Here is a 22,607-nt window from a genome sequence, read left to right as displayed (position 1 = left end):
AAAGTAGAGTAAATATTAGGTTAAGGAATTCTCCTTTTGAGCTGGTGGAAAAGCTAGTAGCAGAAATACCACTATAAATACTGTTACCTCAAAGTACGCAATTTCTGAAGAATTTTCACAGGATTTCTTACTAGACTGAAAGTCAAATACCTTACATCAATGCAAAATAAGTCGAAAATCCTTTACTTTTCCTAGCTGCCACCAAGATTATTCCGTTATCATACACACATTTGATAGTGCTTTAATTGCTTCTATTTCTTCCTAAACATCTACTTACCAGACACTGAGACACCTACTTACTAGATAACGAGAAAGCCTTTATTCCCAATAACAACTCCACTGCAGAAGAGTAATCTTTTCTACAAAGGGCAGTAACACAGAATATTAACTCCTTTGATTTTTTTTCTTGATTAGCATTTGTCATGTGTCAGACGGTGAGAATGCAAACAAAATACATTCTAATTTGACTGTCCTGGACTTTTCCCACTTACTTAATGAAGTTTAATTCATTTATTCTTGACTTGTAAGACTTGAATTAAGTAAGAAAATATTTTCCCCTTTATTTTAAATAAATGAATAATCTCAAACTCAGTTTAGAATTCTAGTCCTTAAAAAAATTATTTAGAGCATATATTATTTGGGATACTTCTCCTGCTTTGGAGTCAAACAGTTGATCATTATGAAACACACTGCCATAAAGTGACGCAAAGAAAGTCATACTTTGAAGCAGTGTAGCATATACATAATGACAAAAAAAAAAAAAAAAAGTTAATTCACAGAATCACAGAATCACAGAATTGTAGGGGTTGGAAGGGACCTCCAGAGATCATCGAGTCCAACCCCCCTGCCAAAGCAGGTTCCCTACAGCAGGTCGCACAGGTCGGCATCCAGGCAGGTCTTGAACATCTCCAGAGAAGGGGACTCCACAACCTCCCTGGGCAGCCTGTTCCAGTACTCCATGGATATTCATGTGTTAAAAAGACATACTTTCTGTACTTATTCATTCACACACACAGAAAATCGCTTTCTTTTTATACTGGCATCTATATAAACAGACTTACATTTATATAATGTATATAATGTATATAGTATAATAGTTGGAGGTAAATAGAACAACAGACTCGATAGTTACTATAGTTTTAAAATACATAGTTTAGACCACAGTCAAAACACCCAAAACTCAGAAGTGTTCTGTACTAGCTCTTTGATCCCAATTCCACCTCCTGTAATTTGCAATGGAGGAAGGGGAGAATTTCAGCAATCCCTTTCCAGAGTCTTGACATCCTACTGTGCAGAGTTGTTTTTTTTCTATTTTTCCCCCAAATATAGCTTCTTCTCTACGTACCTTGTTAATAAGTTCACCAATCATGCCATTCCAGGAGCCATTCTGAAGCTGGTGTCCATATTTCCCATCAGGAACTTGATATATCTCATATTTGAAGCCCAGATTCTTGGCCAGCGCATCCAGGACATCAATGGAAAATCCTTTGTAACGTTTTGGTTGCCCAAGTATGTTTTCTGCCACCATCACAAAAGGTTCTTCCTGAGAACAAAACACTGTCTCAGCTGATACTTGAAACAATTTTTTCAGTTTATGTTTTTATCAAAATAGTTTTATTCTGAGTTAATTCTGGACAATTTAGCACAGATTTCAGAAGATCCTGAGGCAAAATCTGTAGGCTGGGTGGGACACTCACAGGCATTCCTGCCAGATACCATTGCTTCAGGAGCTGTCCCATCCATGGTCCTCGATTTTACACAGTTCACGAGAAGAGGCAGAGACCCCAGAGGATCTTAACTTAACTTCCTCCTGGCATCTGCAGGATGAATTGCTCTCTGGAATACCTGTCTCTTCACTGACTAATGTTTCAACTAACTGCCTAGAAAACAGGTATTAAGCATATGAGTCTTAGGAACATTACAGCTCTCCAACTCAGATCATATCAGATTTAGAAAGTAATCTTTGATAGACAATGAGTAATCTTTTATCCAGGAGACAGTGAAGCAGATGCTAAAATTGTTGGTTTTTTAAATATTTAAAATTATGAAATAGGAAGATCTTTCAGAGGTGCTGTTTGCTGGCATATTTTATATTGAAGTATATTTTGAGACCAAGGAATGCAGCAGTTTTTGGTACACTTTCTGTCAGAAATGGGAACCTGCTCTCCTGAGAGGCAATGCTGAGGCTGTTGGCTGTATATCCTCTGCAGTTGTCTGCATTTGTGGTGAGGTACTGACAACCTCCTCTGCATGTTATACCATAACCTTGCCTATCAACTGACTGTGGAAAGAAAGCTGGAGCGATTTCTTTAATGATCTCGCACATTACTTCCTATTTGCACCACGATTAAAAAGAAGAAAAACAAAATCACAAAGATGCCACATTCTTCAATCCGAGAACTATAATATTTTAGACAGGAATGCATTCTTGTCTTAATTTGTCTGTAATTTAGCATTCAACTAATAGGAGCTCTGCTATCACTTGGTATCAGTATACCACTCAGCATACCACTCTTTTCAAAGACATAGTTTATCAACAAGAAGTTATGAATTTGGTGGAAGAAACACTCAATTAAATTTTATAGCCTGCAGTGCACAAAAGCCAAGATTAGATTATTGTAATTGGCCCACCTGATCTTAAAAATCCATGAAATGCTGGAAACTGCATATCTGAAGTGCAGCCCTGAGTACTCAGGTCTTGTGGCAGTTCTGTGTGCAGTATGAACTTGAATGCAGAAAAACAGCATAAGCAAACAAGCCAATACTGTACATCTCTGACAGTGCATAGATTCACATAAAATAACATAAGGCCATCATCTATGCTCCTTGCTTATGTAACTGATCATCCAAAAATACAAAATTGAAAATGATAGGGAAAAATACTGAAGGAATTGCCCAGAATACTCAGTCACAACCTTTTTATTTTGAGCATTTTGTTTCCTGAACTCAAATAGGATCATACCAAGACAGTCACCACTTTGAGTGTCAGTCCTTGTAAATCACTTCCCAGACGTCGTTCTTGCAGGCTACCATTCAGTCCTTTTTCAGAGTCCCACGTTGCCAACTAGAAGAAGAAAGTGCAGTGAGTCTGAAACATTGGTAGGCAGAAATCCTTCAGCACTTACATAAACATTTAACAGCTGCTTGATTGAATCCAGAACTAACGTACAGGATAAGAGAAGTGAGTTTTTTAAGTGCAGAATCAGAATCGGTGAGATTTAGAGAACAGAAACTAATCCTTTGTGTAAATGTATTTTCATTAATGTCTGTAATAAAACTGCTTTATTATCTGCAGTACTTGTCATATTACTTCATCTAGATTACTATGATATGACTTTTCCCGCCACAGTAAGTTTATATTGCCTGACAGTCCTTAGGATTATCTCTACAGTCTCACTATCCCATACTCCTCTCTCACATCAGATCCTCCCCTACTTTTTAAATCATTTTCTAGAGTTCATCAAAGACCAACCTCTTTTCCTGCTGCATGACGTTCTTGCTCACTGGTGGTTATAAAATCTTGACACAGATTCTGTGGAGGCAAAATGCCTTCTATTTTGGGTTGTCTTCAAATTCTATATTAAGTTCTATTTTCTCTCTTCTTGCCCTACTTCTACCTCATCAGTAAAACAATGACAGCCTCTCAAGTTCTCAAGCTCCCATCATCAAATGTTTGATAACCTCTGTAAGTACTATGTGCATTTGCTATATGCAAGACATGTATTTTCATGATACCTCCATAGAACATTACACGTAAATATTTTATTTTTCAATTAAATTTAGCACCTTAAAATCAATTTTAGTGCTTTTTCTGGAAAGAGGTTCAACAGAACAGTCAATCTTAAGTGACCCTTGCATTATTCAACTGAATACACTCTTCAGTGGCAGCAGAAATCAGACACACCTTTTAACTCAAAAAAGAATCCATGGTACTCTTAAATCCAGCTGTACTCTTAAACACCAATACTATGTTCACATAGGAGGCAGTGCTGTTAGCTGAAGGCATGCCCTGTAGATATTTAACTTAGTCCAAGATATGTGAAATGTGCCTTCTTCCTGCCAGAAGCTAATTTTCATGTAGCAAGTCAAAATCTACTTGGAAAGAACTTATTTTGCTGAAATTGCCTATGGCTAGATGTCCTACACGATTTATTTCTATGACTTTAGTCATATCCTAAAGCCTCAAAAGTCAAACCAACAAATACACTGTGATAGGAGAGATCTGTATAGTTTTCTTTTTGTTTTGTTGCACTGAAGTGATAAACAGGGAACTAGAAAAGAACAGGACAATCAGTGGTGACTCAGCTGTCATTCTACCACAGAGGTATATTTATTATAATTTATTATACAATTACTCTATAGTCTCTAAATATTCCAGTTGAGACACAGGTAAGAAAAGAACTAAAGTTATACCTCCTTTTACCCAGCTGACTTGAGGGATAGAAGAGGAGAATAAATGACTAATAATAAACTTCCTAATGACACGCCTGAAAGCTGAGGTATCTCAGATTGAAACCTTTCCCTGTGATGTAAGTTTGGAGTTATAATGAATACTCCGCAATATCGGTAGATACTTATAGCCATTGTATATCTTAAATTCAAATGCAGATGCTTGCTCTGAAATATGACCTCATAAGTTCCTTAGCTTTTTCTATTGCTACACAAAATTAACCAATTTGCCAGCTGCAAAGAATCAGTATGGTTCAACAAATACCAATCTAAGTGCATGTGGTAAACATATTCTCTCAAATCATTAAAGAATGTTGAACTACCTAAGCTTTCTTGGACTGTTCTATACAATAATGGTGAAGATACAGAGAAAGTTTCAGCAAAAATGGCTTACACAATCTATAGACAATCACTACTTATTCAAGAATGGAAAATAAAATAAATTGATTACTTCAGCACAGGTGGACTGACATCAATTTCTTCTGTTGTTCCTTTCCCCTTCATAAACTATATTTGACTTCGTATTAGGCAAACTATTTGAATACCCTATATTTTGCATTTTGTATTAAAAATAAGAATTCTTAAAAGGAAATGGAAACACACTATTGCAAGACTCTAAGTCTTTTTCTTTCATTCGAAACCAAAGTTTTCTCTTTTTATGCAGTAGAGATAGGTGCAAGGAAGAGAAGCATATTTCACAGTGTATCAGTACAGAACTCCATGGTGTTCTGTACAGAAAAACAATTTTTTCAGTCTCTAAAAGGCAAATGATGCAGATAAATTTGATAGATGGAACATGAGGAAATCCTTTTCCATTAGGGATTTTTCCCCTTAATATCTTTGTGCTTCAGAACATTTCACTTACTTAGAAGTGTGCCAATTTGTGCTTCCACTTACTGCAGACAGAATTTTATTTATGGCACCGATGCATTTACAGATATGTATACCAATTTGTGACAGCTGACCTATCAAGTTCAGTGCCTGAGAAACTAATTTCCAGCACTGTTAAACATGATGAGTACTGCCATTATTTGTTAAGACCATTGGAGTTTCACTCTTAGTAGAAATATGCACCACGTTCCTACCAGGACCTGGAACCAAAGGTCACAGAACATCAGCTGGTAGGAGTTGCACAACTTTAAGATCTGATTATCACAAACTACTTGCAAAGTCAGCACTTCCAGGATGTAATTAAAAAATTAGTGGTGTCTGGAAAGTACATTTAATGGCACTCTGAGTGTTCTGGTTTTGTTTTGTTCTTTGACTCTCAAGTTACTGGGTTTTAGGAGTTTAGGATTTGAAAGCAACTACCTCAGTAAAGCTTTTCAATTTAAACCTATCTAACTTCTCTTTCTGAAAGAGCCATATTGCTCTTACAACTGCAATCTTACAGTTCTAACCATACATCAGAAGGTCAATCACCCTCTAAAGACAAACCAGAAGAAATAAAGGCGAATTTCAGTCAAAAGTGTAATTTCTTGGAAAATTCCGACTCAAGACAAGATTCTGATCTTTATCAATATTTACTGTGTTTTCAACAAAAACAAACAGAGAAATTCCAAATTTTAACATTATGTTCAAGCCTCCAAAACCATAACCAAAACCATATATAGGTCCAAACACGCTTCCTCAACACCAAAGTGAAATAACTGCATGGCCAGAAAACCTGGGAATGTAAAATGATAAAGGATGTCATCCATGTGTCTCATGAACCTGGGGGATTTTTTCCTGAAAAGTACTGACACCTGTCAGGGCTTTCAAAGAAGACCTGACATAAATATAATTTCAGGTATCCTGAGTTTCCACTGATAAATTATAAGCCAATTTCTACAACAGAGTTTCATGACACTGTTAATGATGCAGCACCTGGCTGCCCAACGCTTACTTGAGCTTAGTTCCCCAGGGGAAATCATACTGAGATGGCATGGCAAACTTACACCAGACAATATCAGAAACAACTGCACAGAAGCGTGAAGACCCTTATCAGCATAATGAGGCAGACAATCCATTTGCTCAAATAAAGCAAAGTTGCATGCATTTAACACAGATTTGCAAGATTTACTACCTCCTTTGATCGTAATCAATTAGATTGAGAGCCTGTGTGCTTCCTCATTTAGGAGATGAAACTGATGAAAAACTATATGATTTGTCACACAGGTAGGTGTTTGTCTGAAAAATGTGTATTTTCATGCTTCTCTACTACACCATAATTACATACTCCTTGAAAAGTAACTTGAATTTAGTTTTCCTAACTCTGCTGTGAGTGCTCAAACCACTGGACTATGGGAAATTTGTCTAATGCCCAAATAAGTGGAGATGTAATTTATCCTAAACTGGTAGGAAATATAGCTGAAAACTTGCATTAGCATAAAAAGTGAATATTTAATGTTTATCTCACAATAGCGCGTAAGACCATTTACATTGTACAAGTTTATGATGCAGTAGTTGCTGTTTATAAATGCATAAATACTGCATGTCACTGCTAGCTACCTCCATTTTAGGTATGACATCCTCTACTTTTCAAGGAAAATGTGACTCCCAAAAGAAGTATAAAACAATTCTTTTAAGCACATTTACAGTAGTGTCTGAAAGGGCATCAAACCAGAGCCTGCCTCTTTTACCTTCACAAAAAACTGAAAACTTCTGTCTGGTGACTTTGGAGCTAAGGGTACACCATCCAAACAAATGAGACTTGGGAATCCCTGCCTCGAAACCTCAAGAACTTCTAACAGAGAGAAATGGAAGAGAGAGAACAAGGCAGTCCGTTCTCACGCCCTCAGATAATGACACCTTTATCAACCCAAATTATACTGTCTATATGAAAGCCATTCTGGCTATGAAATTAAATAAATTAATTGGTGCCACTCACAACATGGCAGTGCTTTTAGATTAATGTTGAACTGAAATGGATTTCAAGTCACTGGCAACATCTTCTTAAACTTCAACATAATTTAAATCAAATATGTTGTCCTTGTACCACATTCATATATTTGGCACATTGGAACTTCTGACTAAGAATTTACAAAAATATATTTAATGTTATAAAAGCAGACTTCAAATAGAGACAACGATTGAAATAAAAAAATACCAAATCAATACAAACAATTAAAGTTTACAGGCAAATAAAATAAGGCAGTGGCCTAATAAGTTAACTGAATAAATTGGACACTCCTATGCTGCAATTCTACAGGAAAAAAAAAAAACTCAATTTAAAAAGTAAGTAGAACAAATATTTACATTTTATCCAAGGAGTTTTGTAAAATGCACTGTATCTGTAATCTAGAGATTTGCTGTCATTCAGTATCATTCACAGCAAGATATTAATAGGATGTATACAACAAACTTTCTAAGGAACAGACAGGACTTCCTGGAACATCTTTTCCTTCTCCATGACTGGAGTAGCCTTGCAAAAATTTTTCATGTAAAATATGGAATCATAACTAAGAAAAATTAAACATCTTTTTGAACTGTGTATTTGTATGATCTGTAATTACATAAAGTAGGATTAGGAAAATATAAAAGTATTGACACTCATACTTACAAGAAAATCTGATACAACACTTTTCTATAACGGCTACATATTATAAAGAATATTCAAAAATCTCTATTCTGAAGCACAAGCATTATTAACTATAAGAACCTGGACAAGAACAGCAATCAAACTGATTCAAGGAAGTATTCTGTGTTCTAGCATAACCCTAACTTCTTTGAAGTGTAATAACTGCAAGTCACCAAGGTGTAGATACTTATTCTATTCTATTTTTGATATTCTGCATTTGTTTATACTAAAGACACAGCCTGCTTCTAAACATATTGTGAAATTGTTAGAATGCATGTACATTAGATAAGAAAATAATCAGTTTGTGACAAATTCTGTAATCACACAAAATGTCTTATTGTGAAGACTTGGAGTAGTAGATTTGGTCATCGAGGTATCATTGCACATTAGAAACCGTAAGTATCTAAACTGAGAAACAAGGAAATTAAACAACTCTCTGAAATTGTATGTACTACTACAAGATTTAATTATTTACTTTTTTTAAGATATAGATATGGATAATATGTACTTCAAAATGTTGATGCATATTAGGGCTCTTGAAAAATTACTTCATTTGCTGACATTTCCAAAGATCCAATAGACATTTCTGTATTTCTGGAAAACTAATATCTAAGCCAAATATTTGAGTTTAATTCTAAGATAATATCCATAATCAAAAACTTGCATCACAGGTCTACAAGGATATATTGACTGAAAGCACTTGGGATATGCTGAGAATATCTGCACACTCACAGCCACAGAGCCATGGAGAATTCCAAAACATACCAAAATTATGAAGCAGAGGATTGTAAACCAAGACTTAAGCAATACAGAAAATCTCAGTCTTTTGGATGAAAATTTTATCACACCCTTTTTAACGCTCAGAACAATCAATTTGTCATTGTAGGGCCACAGAAGGATTGTAGCTGCATAGTAAAAGTTCAGAGCATGGCAGGGAGATCATGGAAAGCTACTTTCTCTCATTCCCAATACTTCAGCAAACAGGACCATCCTGAGACAGTAAGCCCTTTAAAGAAAAAAAATAGAGGATTAGCAAAGGGCTGACCATCCCACTGAAGAACCCTGGCTTTCTCTGTGGAACTCTGAAGCACACTGATGTGCATTGCTGCTTTAATAGGCCTTTAAGAATCCAAGGTCTTCTGGAAGAACACAGCTTATTCTAGTTTCAGTGTTTTGTACGTGTAGTGTGCTATATAAATTAAAATAAAACATCTCTAGAGAATAATAGGAAGATGAGCATTAGGCAGTAGTATCTTATGATGAATACAGCATTCTGGAAAAATTTGTTTGCTTTTTTGAAAGCAAAAATTATAGGTAACAGAAATGAAAATGTGACAAACTTGTAAGTGGATTTCAGTTCTGTTTCATATAGAGTCTTGCGAAAACTCAGCTAAGAAAATTGTAATTCATTCCCTGAAATAAGAACAGTATCACATGATTTATAAATTAGCTTCTAAGTAGCAACAAAGAACGATATATGAAGATGATTAGAAATGTTTTGAGGTAGCTTAGCGTAAGTTGGTATTAATAATTTGTTTATCTTATATCTTTATTAATGATCTGGAACAAGAAATAGCAAACTACTAAAATCAAATTTTCTAAAATGCAAATAGTATCTCAAAACTGGAAAACACCGTAAATATGTCAGACTAGAAGAGAAAGTAAAAATAAATGGGAGCAGAACAAATCTAGAAACAAAACAGCGCTATCCATTTTGCTTTGACTTGAAGTAAACATTATTTAAAAAGAAAGAAATGTGAAGCAGAGATTCATCTATTGAAAAAATGGCAATTGATGTTAAAAAATTCTGCAGGGTGAAAGTGAGCTGCAAATGGATGACAAGCTTGCAGTACAGCACAGTGGCAAAAGTGTGATTTGGGACTCCACGCGTCTCGTGGCATATGCTGCACAGAGAGCAGTCACAACATAGCTGAGAGAAACATGCAATCTTAATAGTGCATTGAGCATCTGTCCAAACAGAATTTGGGCATGCTGGAAGAAAATCAAGGGAGAAGGGGACAACTACTGGGGTGGACGATCAGCATAAGAAGCGTAAAAGAAGCAACTGCAAATATCTAAGCTAATGATGATTAGTTGGAAAAATTAGAAGCAACACTGCATATAAGACAACACAACTACTGCTGTTGAGTTCAAATAAAACACAGAAGCTCTTTCATGTGAAATCCGATCCAGTTCCTGGAATCATTCTTTCATTCTTGATGTAGACTGCAAAAAGAGAAACGGGCAAAAAAACACCCACACACACCCACAGAAAGCTCTGCCCTTTCAACAAAATAATTTTTCATGGGAAGCCTTTGGTGTATCATGGATATGAGTAAGCACATATACGAAAAAAATCAAAGAGCAGCCTGACAGCCTGGTGGTTGCTGAATTCACCAGAGATATCTGAATCAAGTCCACATTTCATAGAATTCTGAACCTGAATTCTGAGAATTCAGATCCCAGCCAACAGTTATGAGGATATACTTAAGTGTAGAGCCAGTTGATTTGTGTCCAATAGTACAAGATTTAGCCTGGGATCACATCAATTTATCAACACTCAGGTGAGTGGATTGATCACCATCTTAAATACTAGCATGGCCAGATCTTTATTATTCACAAAGGCATTCGTTCATGCTTTTTGAAGAGTGGCGTAATCCCTAAATTTTTCAAAGTCTCAAATATTCTCATACCCAATAAAAAAATCATTCACTGCTACTGAAACGATGAAGCAGATAGGGAGCAATTATGCAAAAAAGTGCATAGGAGCTATTTGAGGCCCCAGCCTTACAATTACTTACAGATGTACTTCAGCTTAGCAAATGTACATAATACCACAGAAGCCTGAGAGTTTCTCTTATATAAAGTAAATTGAGCATAGACTAGAACAGAAAACAAAGAAAGCTCAAGAACACTGAAGGAGGGATTTGAATAGGAAAGAGCAATTGACTTGAACTGACACGTGTAAGGAAACAGACATACGAGTGCTTCTGAGAAGCACTGCAAGACAAACAGCAAATGTCTGGGAGTGCGATGCCACATGAAGGCTGCCCTTGCAGCAGCATAATGCCCTTCAAACCACGTAAGGGAACAGGTTCACAATTAAGAGAGATGCGTTAACTGAATCACCACCTACATGGATTGTCCCATGGCTTTCTTATTTAAGATTTAAGAGAACACAAATCTCCAATTGTGTGAACAAAATACACTCCAGTAAGAAGCTGCATAATAACAAGCTGACAATTCTAAAGTAATTCAAAGGGCTTAAACCAAATGAGAAGAAAATTACATTAAAAACACAAATTAGAATCAGAAACACATTTTTTTTCACATGCAATATCAAATACAGCATTAAATCACTATTAACCAGAGAGCAGTTAGAGTCTAGAATAAGAAGTCTATGTCATTTACAGTAAGTGATGCTTAAGAGAGATGGAAAACCAAGAGGGAAAGACTACAACACCTAACCTAGAACTGGGAAGGTATTTTAGGAACACCAATGACTACACAGTCAGAGGCTTTGGTAGAGGCATTTCAGCATTAATATTCTTAATTCTCTAGAAGCTTGAGTGAAAGTATTTATCTACAAATTCAGCTATGCATTGCAATCAACAACTTTGACCTTACCTGGCATAACTCAGCAGTACCTTGTTGCACCATTTTTATGGTTCTTCATACCAGAGAATATAAAATATTCGGAAGTGAAAGGCAGTGGTTCCCTTTATATTTTTATGAGCCATAGCTCAGTTTAGTTTAATGAAATGGCCACGTTATTAAAAGCCAACTACTTTATACCTAACAGAGCTCTATTACATAAATGAAGATTAGGCTCATAATGCCTTACGCTACTGATATTAAGGAAACTAAGATGTAAACGTATTTGTGTATACAGTAGCTATTTGCAGAACAGTGACTGAGGAGTTTCATGCAGAATTGAAGTAGTAGTTGTCTGTAAATCTACAGCTTTTATTGACCCAGTAAAAGACTTCTCATAATCCCTTGGAATGGTTCAGAATCACATACTTTATATTTTATGTTCCCTGTACATCAAATTTAATGTCATGGTAAAAGATAAATTATTAATATTATCTTTCTGCCAAAATCAGATCTTGCTCCATTAATAGGCAGAATGAGACACTGTTGAGCCAGGAAGTCACTGAAAGAGCAATGATACCAATTCGGCATTGGTCCTCTTCCCATGATCTGACAGCTAGTGAGCATATTTGATCATTTATGTAACACAGAGAAACATCTACATTCTTCTGCACCAAATCTGAACAGAATTGTACAGGACAGCAGACCTGCAGGAAGTGGAAAAAAGGAGCTGACAGACAATGAGAAGATAAATCTAACTTCACGGTTTGCATTATATAGAACTATAAATAAACTATCTTCAACTCTGGTAGAGGGAATTGCTTCAATTAATAGTAGTATTTGAAGGAACAGTGACAACATGGTGATGATAGTAAATAGAAGAAATGAGTAGGGGGACACTGCAGCAACACAGGTATTGGAAAAGATGTAGCATTAAACGAAGCAATCATAACAGTGATGATAACAATAAGAATATTATCCATTGATAGCACCTGTCCAGAGTGCCAGCAAGTACCACTCTGTCCCCAAATGTCTGCATTTCATTTCCCATGCACAAAATCAAAATGCAGGGAAAGATATGTTGAAAATGAACAGGAACTATTTTCTTCTAGGATCCTACTGCTTTTCTCCTGCAAAGCATGCAGATAACCTCCACCCCTGTTCATCTGCACTCTTCCTGCTCCTCTGGGTTTCCGGGTATAACAGTACTCAATAACATAGCGATGTTGTTGTTGAATCAGATGGTAGCACTGTTATAGCACAAGATGTGTGTAGCATCACAACTTTTTTAAGGGTTTAATAAACTAATTGTGAGTGCCTAAGATACTGCTGAATCAGGTGCTTCCCAGAGGCACTGCTAATTACCAATTGATATCAACAACCATGCCTCTAAAATTAACATTGGTAAGTAATCATAAAAGTTAGACTAATAGATGTATAAAGGCCACAACAGATGTTAAAAGTGACTTGCTTAACAGCAGGATCATCTTGCCACTGGCTTGACTATTTGAAAGACAAACCAATCACCTCATCTTCCTCTTGCAGTTTAAAAAACAAACAAAACTGCTGTCAAATGAGAGACGGTGAGCGCTGGAGTCCAAAGATACTCTAAACACTGTTGTCAAATGTTAAATGCTGAAAGAAACGTCAGGGTGTTCGAGAGTAGCTGGTTTTGGACAAACCAGAACCAATTCCTTATGCTATTACTAATTACTTGTGGACTCTTTTCAAAGCCTCCAAATGATTTTTGGTTGGAGGTTACCAGCTTTTGAGAGCAGAACTACCCTCATCTATGCAACAGTGACCACAGTAGACTGTTTCATAAACAAACAAAAAAAATACACCGCAAATTTGGATGTAACAGAACAATTTATGTTATATATGTTCTCCTGTTCTCTGCAGTGTAATATCCAGCCTTAGTGATTCACTGAAATTTTTACTGAACAGGGAGAGCAAGAGATGATGCATTTGCTGGAAAACCATCAGAGCTTGATATCATTTGCAGTCGTTCTACATGTGAGCTCCACATTTATGCACTTAATTGATACACTACAGTTGGGAATGTCAAAATATCTGCTGTTTTTGCAGTTCATTGTTGGGTTTTTGGATATTATCTGAGTAGAGTGCTTTTGAATTCGACTACCCCTTTAAAGGACACCTAGATTTGGGCAGTTTGAACAGTCAAACTTTTCATAGCCTTTTGTCAAACGATAAAGAGATCATGGTATGATTCTACCAGCTACAGAAGCTTGGCCATCATGAATTCACTTTCTGATTCTGGTTGATGGTTCTGAGTCATCTCAGGATGAAAGAAAAGTTCAGCCAATTTATTATATGACCTGGTGAGCTGGCTTGTCAACTGTGTATTAAAAAATGCTCCTTTCTTTAACTCCAAGTGCTTTTCAAAAGCTCTACAACTTCAGGAATATTTTTTCTTGAAAAATTATTTTTAACAAAAATTTTCAATTAAAAAGTTTGAGATTCACCAACATTTTCCATTAAATTTGTATATATTTCTTATATCATTTTACTACCCATGATATTATCTAACCACAGAATGAAATTTTGGTGGCAGCTCTGAGATCATAAGGGACAGTGTTCTAGAAGAAATTTATCCTATTCATATTTTCATTTAAAAGGCGTGGATTTATAAACATAATTTACACAACAAATTTTAAATTCTTGACACAGAGAAGTCAAAATCACAGATGGATTTTCAAAAAAAAAAAAAAGAAAAGAAAAGAAAGCATTTAAAAAGCAATGTTCTAGGACATTTTTTCTAGAAAAGTTAGACTTCTCTGGAGATGCAGTTAAACAATGTAAGTGCTAAAGTTGCCCTGGCAAACAGTTTAAGCGAATTTTGACCTGCTCTGGTTATAGGTAGCGCAATCTAGACCACTATCCATAGAGTACTGAAAATTCTTGTATTAAACTAAAGAGTTAGGTTTTTACTGGACCTTCCTTTATTTTGATCTTTTCTACATGTCTCTCTTTCCTTGCTCCTCACAGAACATGATACAGAATGGCTTTCACAGTTCACAGGCATTTACCTCCTAAAAAACAAAGACATTAACTACAGAAAAAGATGTAACTTCATGCTTGGTAACAAGAAACAGAAGAAAGAAAAAAAAAAAAAAAGATAGCCTTAAGTAATGTATGAATTTTCTTTTCTATTATTATGTACTTTTAATGGTTTTCATTTACATCAAGCTCTATTCAGAATGCTTTCAAAAACATTATCTTCCATTGGTTTTGTTACATATATAAAGCAGGTTTTGTGAAGCAAAGGAAATCAACTCAGTCACAAAGAAAATGAACAAACAATATACAAACACTGCATCCACAGATAGCATAATTTATAAAATCTATACAGCACTTGCTAAGTACTCACAAGGTCTGTAAGTACTGTTGTGAGTATTTACAGACTCACAAAGTCTGTAAATACTCAGCTGATATTTGATTACTCTCCAAAAAGAAACTATGGTATCCCTGGAAAATATTTTTCTAATGTTAGTACTCACAAATATTTTGCTCACAAAGCTTTTGTTGTCCTTTATTTTTCCCCACTTCAAAATGCTTGGCAGACTTTTTAGCTGGAAGTCCAGAACTTCTGAGCAATTTTATGCAACAACAGACTGTGCACATAAGATATGTAAGAAAGATTATAGTAATATGTACCTTTCCTCAGCTCCACTAGGTAACAGATACCCAAAAACCTTCATCTCTAGAAAGAATATGTTTATTACAATCAAAGGTAAGAAATAACAGTATGTAAGAAAGCCAGCCTGTACTATCTGTATTGCTTAAAGACTTGCCTTTCAGATTCCCTATCATAGCTTAAAAAAAATAACAAACACACCAATCTCTAAGAAGATTTATTAGGAAAGCTCTACATTGTGTTCACAAGGACTCAATAACTTTTTGCAACTACTCCAAAGCTTATTTAATATTACATTCGATGCTTTGATTTATGATGTTGCAAATTGTTGAGAAAAACATTTTGATTGGTCAAAACTAATTGAAAGAAGAAACTATTTATGCTTTACCCTCATCCTCACTGAAAGCTGCAGGCAGCAGCAGCCCCAACTCTCTGTGCCAGCTGGACTCTGCCCTGGCCTAAAGGCCACACTGCCCAAGGCTGCCCATAGGGACAAGGCAGCAACACTCTTGGAACACCCCCAGGCCAGGTGCAAGCTGACCACTGTAGATGATCTCTTCCCACAGTGCAAATGGCTCTTTGCCACTGTGAGGCAAGGATCTTTGCAGCAACAAGCAGCAGGATGCTGGTATGCAGCACTGGGGGTGAAATGTGCAAAGCTATGAAATACGGATGCAGAAATATGACAAAGAGCTACTGCAAATGTATTTGAAGGGGAAAAAACTACATGCATTACATTTGTTAAAACCCTTCCTTACTGCTTTAACCTGATATTCTTTTCGTTGCTATGGTGATTGTTATCCAGTCATTTATACATTTAAGGAAAATATCAGTATTCTCTCTCATGAAATTCTAAGTGTGAGAAATCCTTCCTTAATGCAATATAAAGACTATTACCTCAACAGACCTATCAGACATTCATTTTCCTAAGGTCTTCTGAGTCCATTTAAACTCCCTTCCACACATTCTGCAGCAATGAACTTAAAACCATAAGTATACAGTGTATGAAAATGTACCTTCACATTCATTGTAAGCTGTCTGTCTGTTCATTTTATTAAGCATCCTCTAGATTCTACTAAGAGAAAAAAATGAATACTTGTTCCCATTTTGTCTTTTCATCTTTTCATTTCATAAACACCTAGCCACGCTCCCATTCTTAATCTATTTCCTGAGATAAGGAGTTACAGCCTCTGTAGTCTGCTCATACAGAGGCAGCTCCCAGTCACTTTTTCTTCCTCTGTTCTTCCAGATACATTTTACATAGGAGTATGGGGGAAACACACACACACACAAAAAAAACTAACAATAAAGGGTGGCCAAAATCATCCCATAAAAATTGGAAAACCAGGGTTGTGATGCAGAAATCTTTACTCTAAAATGAACTGAAAAGAGCTGCCTCAAAAACCTGCTTTTTCTTTAACCTGCATTTCATTACTAAAATGCAGACACAGCTGAACAAGGCAAGAGGAGAGCAAATGTCACTTGCCAATAGAAACTGAATGTATTTAGATAAGATATACTTAGAAAATTGAAAATGAATTCTTACTACTATATCCACAATAAAATGCAGAATTATGTAATGCTCCTCGGGAAAAGAAGCTTCAGAAGAAAAAGGTGATAAAACACTCCATTGAATTAGTTGGGAACTCTCCCTAAAACCTTTTCCTTGACTAAGCAAAAGGTATTGTACACAACGCTGAAAGCTATGAGCTAACAATGACCTCCTTCCTTTCACTTGGCTCAGTGTAAAATAGTTTGCTGGTATTTGGATGTTGGCATTTCCTCATAAAACTAAGGGTAATTGGCAGCAGTTGCTTAAATTCCAGCATCTCTGTAGATTGCTTCTCTGTCTGCATAAAGCACACCACGCTTCTACATACATTCCACCAACATGGATTTTTTTGTATCACACAGAATTCCCTTGCAGAACCCTGAATTTCTAAAGGCTGTGGAACTTGCTCACAAATCAGATGAAAAAGAAACAAAATTAACAGTGTGTTAATAATTATCAGCTGTTGTCCACATCTCCATGGTACAACATTCCCAGATGCTTTGGAACAGGCTTAGGACAAGCACTAATGGTTGAAAGGCCCTACAATCTGCTGGCTGTCCATCAACTTAGTGGCTCATTATACTTGAGTGGAAATTTGCCTGCTACGGAGCTAGAAGGGCCTGCATTGAGCAGCTAAAACACTACTAGCTGAAAGATTTCAAAATGCAGCAACTACTGGGGCTGATGTATGAATATCAGGTGACAAATCCCAACACCATATCCACCCAGATGATGCTAATACAATGCTGCTGAATAGCGTTCCCAAGGTCATAGTTAGCTGACAACCTGTGCTCACATGAGCATACAAAATGGACACTGTCAAGGATGGAGAAGCTGACAGCTGAGGTCCTTCCAGAACTGACAGGTCAGACCATGACAGACACGTCTGTTCACTGCTCAGAGGCACAAGGAAGACTCCCATACTGAGGGCTGTCAGGCTGGTACCTGCAAAAACACTCACTCTTGGAGTGCAGGAAGGGAAAAAGATTTCAATGTTTCTCATCCAAAACATGCTGAAAAACCTGGCTGCCCAGCTGGACTGAGTATCCAGGTCACAGGCACAGCATCCCCGAAGTGACAAGTCTCTTCTGGTCCTTCAAAAGGGAGATTCTGATTACATACAGCTCTGCCAAGCAGAGAACTTCACCTTCACCCTGCACAGTATCACAGGCATCCAAGTCTTAACTGAATAAACTATGATCTCCTTTAAAAATATATCCCTCCCCATATTCACCTAGGGTTGTTATAAACAACACCTTTTCATCTCCCCTTAAGGAAACATGCAGTTGGCATTATGTACATGTATCATACATGTCTACATATGACACATGTAGATGTGTATTTGTATATAATGAAGCGTGTGCAGTTTCCACTAGTAAGAATGCTGCTAAAACACAGCTAAGTTTAAATTGCCTTCCAGCACTAAATATCACTGTCGTGCTGGAGGCCAACATACCAAATATGTGTTTTGTTTTGTTTTTAATCTCCATATTCTCAATTCATTTTCACAGAGTTTTAAACAAGCTAACTGCTTTTCCCTTGAGAAATTTCACTCTATTTTATTTCTACCAAATTCTCCAGGGCTTGAATTGGTACCACATTACCTAGGGGAAAGAATACTGGACCTCTCAACAAATAGAATTTCGCTGTTAGTATGAATAAATCTGATCTCAGTAACTTTCACCAGGACTTCAGTTTTCATTGGATTGGCAACATTGTAGAGGCTGCATGTATGCATAGAAACTCTCAAAGAGCACTAGGCTTATTTCCATAATGGGCTGCATATGAATATGTCACAAACTTTTGGTTAAGGAGTCTCACAAAGCTAAAAGATGAGCAATCGCATCAGACAGTGCCAGTCACCTGCACATCACTGCTGTCCTGATAAGCAGCCAACCACATCAACACACATTTCTTCATAGACATGTCACCTAGTGGATGCTGTGAAAACTGCTGACCTTACAATTCATGCCGGATTTCTCATTCAATATTCTTCAATAAAACAAACTGATATTCTTCCCATCTATGGCAGGTATGGTTTAGGATCTGAAAACATATCAATGATGATGCAAATTACTAAAGAAAGCTGCATATTAATGTGCTTCAGGTGAATATTTATATCGCACTGTGAAGCAAAATAACCAAACACAGAGTAATTAACATTTCTTTTTAAACACCTTCCTTGTAAATACCACACTCCTGCAAAGGTGGCCTGGAAAACAGAATGTTCTGCAGTGGAGGAAAACAGAAGACAACTGTCTCATGTTTTTTATTTAAATAGCTTCACTAGTTCTACTGAAGAACAATTCTCAACTGCAGTATTTTAGGATAGTGAAGAAGGGGAGAGTGAAAATGCAGGTATGTTCTGGCACCAACCCCTACATATACTGGAATTTATTCACTGTAACTCAGTTGTTTGTAGCTACTATTAGAAAGACTAACCAGATTCATACTTTTGGCATATTTCCTATATAACATAGAGACGTTTGTATATACAAAGACGCAAAAGAAGTAAGGGAAAAGAAGACAGATTAGATTGGACTAGCTTTCCTAGTCTTCACGAATGTCTATTTTTAACTTTTTGCATTGAAACGTAAAGCTAAATTGACCCCTGCTGTGAGTGCAAACCTGGAAATCTCTGCAGAACCGCACTCATTCCACTACTTCTGACCTATGATCCCAAAACACCTTTATTGCTTTTTAGAGAATATCCTGTGCTTCAATACGAACCACAGGTGTATATACCTCTCATTACCACCACTCATACTTCATTACTCCTGATGCCCACATTCCAGATCTTGTTAGCTTTCTCCCTAGATATTTGCCCTGAAACAACATAAACACAAATGCACTACAAACTTCAGCTTGGGCTCACTGTACCATGTCATTCCAGCTATGGAACAATTTTCCCAACTTGCATCTTATTCTTGTTTTCATTATTATATTCATTTTGTTTATGTATGTCTCACACAGCTTTTGTGTTCCTCTGTAAAAGGTTCTCACCAAGCACCTTAATGACAATTTAAATTTGATTGAGCCTGCCAGCTCTGTATGTTCTAATTAATGTTATTTCTACAATTAGCCCAAATCCAACACGGAGTTGGATGAGGAGAGAATCCTGAAACGGTAAAGTAAGAGCCTTAGGTTTTTATGGGGGAAAACACAACAAGGATTGATAATACTGAAAGAGCAACTTGCAACCACTTGATTAATGCTGGCTTTACCTCCTACCCCCCATATAAATACATATCCATATAAATACATTAACGATACTGCAAGCTCTAAGGAGTCTTGACAGAATCTATAAAACAGTGAGGGAAAAGTTAGGTTGTTCCATTATGCTGATCATATCAAAAAGCAAAGTGTGCCAGGCAGAACCCACTCCACACAGCCCTAAACCTTTAATTAACTAAGCCTGATATTAAGTTGTACTCAATTTCAACATGCCTAATTTGCCACTGTGCTCCCAGAGCTGGTCCATATGCTTGTGAGGCACTTTTTCAAACTCTCTTTTGGGCACGCTATGACTATCATACATTGTGCTTGTTTTATAATTAAATTTGGCATAATTACTTTACAGAGTGATCAGTGACAGCCTATTGTTCAGGAAGAATTAATCCTCTGAGCCTTCTAACATAATTTTATTTCCCAGTTCTAAATGAGATATCAAAGAATGTAATTTATAATAACCAAGATCACAAATGCACTCTTTACTACAGCTTCCCTTCTTATAGGTTGTTCAGTAGTGAAGTGCTCCTGAATTAGAACGCTCCCAGAGTAATGAGTTACCTGTGCTGCACCGGACCTCTTGTATGGCAACAGAAACCCAGCAAAAATACTTCACCATATCCACTATTGATGCCTTTTCCTTCTATTACTCCTCTGAAAATACAGCTGCTGTAGAACCAAATCTACCATGTAGGTAACACCTTTCCTCTACAAGATTGTTCACCTCTCAAGAAACAATCCATGAAATATCATGCTAATTTAGGTAAGTTTTCAATGAAAATTGGGTTGAATGAGGATTAGGGTTGAGCAAAAACTGGAACTACTCTTGAAGGAGAAATAAAGGTTGATTTTCCCCTGAAATGAGATGTGGAGCTGAGAAATCTAAGTTGGACAGCATCAAAACACTAGACAGCATCAATTCAAACAAAATATCCTGACAAAGTGTTATTCTCAGAAAAATCCTTTGCAAATCTCACCTATTCCAGTATTAAAACACATTTTCCTATTGTTTTCTATTCATTGCAATCCTAGTCCTTAATTACTTCCTATGGATCAGTAGCTAAAGCACATTATGAGCTAAAGCACAACAAAATAAATTTCTGCAAAGCCCTGCAGTCCCTCAGGATTGCATGAGAAAACGTGACCTATAATGGAAGACAGTTCATTATTAAAACAGTTCAAAACTGGGTTCTTTCTGCTTTTTATTTTTATTTTTTTTCCATTACAATAATTGCTTTCCTCATCAAATATCTCCATTGGAAATTCATTCCAATGAAAACCTGCCAACCAGCTACAACAACAGTTGATTTTTTTTATTGGTGCGATTTTTCTGAATAGTGCATTAAAAGTTTTTGTTCAGTATCCATGATTTATTTGGCTCCCTGAGGTATCAAAGCTTAGTCCTTTTAAACAACAGCGAGGTTCATTTGTACAACTGAAAATGTTGGAAACTGAGCTTCTGCAGGTGAGATTCCAAGGAAACCTGAGTGTTTGTTAGGATGACGGGCACTTAATACTGTATAATATTGGAACTGAATAGAAAGTCACGGCTGAACACATTTTGGGCAGTTTGTGCAAATCTACACACCACTTGCCTGCTATCTTATAGGTAAAACAGGAATTTGTTCAGAAAGCCTACCATTTTCTTTTAATTGGCCAACGTAATGTAGCAAAATAAGACTGAAGACTATAGATTTGGCGTCAAGTACTGGCGGTCATTCAGCTCATGTATTACGATAAAGTTAGTGGGTTTATAAATTAGGTTGTGAATATTAACAGCAATGTTGCCAATAAATCTGATTAAGAGCTCTGAAGTCTGCAGATGCTGGAGTCATATATGACCATCACATCTCTAATTTTAGAGAGGAACTCTCTAGTCTCTGTGGCTGAAGAAAAAAGCCTGGCAATGCTGAAGTGGAACGTACTCACACCTGCACAAACTAATCAGCCCTTATGATTTTGCTTAAAGCAAAAAAGCAGATTAAAAAAAGTATCATCTTCTCTTACTCTGGACAGAGCTATGAAAGAAATATTTGTTGGAGAATGTCGGATGTACAAAATATTCTTTTCTGGAACGTTTTAAGTAGCAGCATGCAAGATTTTTTATTTCATTTTTCTAAACTGAGGAATATAATAATGAAAAGAAGAAAAAGATCTTTCTACCACTGTTCTTGTTTTTGAAGCCCATAAACACTGCAAGCCCAAGGACTGCAAGTGACTCAATAGGCCTCATAGAGACAGATGCCTCATCCAAAACTTCCAGGCTGGTTTTCATTTACTTCTATTTTCACTTTAACCAATGACTTAAGGTTAGGAATCACATCCCTATATGCAGAACAAGGCTGAAGCCAATCTGCTATCTACTATTACAGCACAGAACTTACTGTTCCTAACATACACTGCCTAGGTTTTCTCCAAAACATACTGAACGTAAAGTCTATAAAGAAGCAACCTAATATTATTACTATTTATCTCCTCACTGTTTGATGAACAAGGTAGTTTTGAATCTCAAAGAGCAGTGGCACACAAAGTTGAGAGGAAGAGAACAGAACTGCTAAGGCAAAAAC

At 36.5% G+C, this 22,607-nt stretch overlaps 1 protein-coding gene across 2 annotated transcripts in view; it reads right to left on the bottom strand.

Annotated features, from left to right (window-relative positions):
- Nucleotides 1–22,607, bottom strand: part of GRID1 (glutamate ionotropic receptor delta type subunit 1) — a 602,942-nt gene that overhangs the window by 140,958 nt on the left and 439,377 nt on the right. For both annotated transcript variants that reach the window (XM_048944232.1, XM_048944231.1), the window contains exons 9-10: nucleotides 2,963–3,064; nucleotides 1,346–1,543 (exon numbers count right to left, since the gene is read on the bottom strand). In XM_048944232.1, coding sequence (XP_048800189.1) covers nucleotides 1,346–1,543; nucleotides 2,963–3,064 — 300 coding nt within the window. The remainder of the gene's footprint in view (nucleotides 1–1,345; nucleotides 1,544–2,962; nucleotides 3,065–22,607) is intronic.

Source organism: Lagopus muta, chromosome 5 (assembly GCF_023343835.1).
Source record: "Lagopus muta isolate bLagMut1 chromosome 5, bLagMut1 primary, whole genome shotgun sequence".
Classification (NCBI taxonomy): Eukaryota; Metazoa; Chordata; class Aves; order Galliformes; family Phasianidae; genus Lagopus; species Lagopus muta.
Note: the sequence above shows the minus strand (reverse complement) of the source record. Positions and strands in the feature narration are given on the sequence as shown.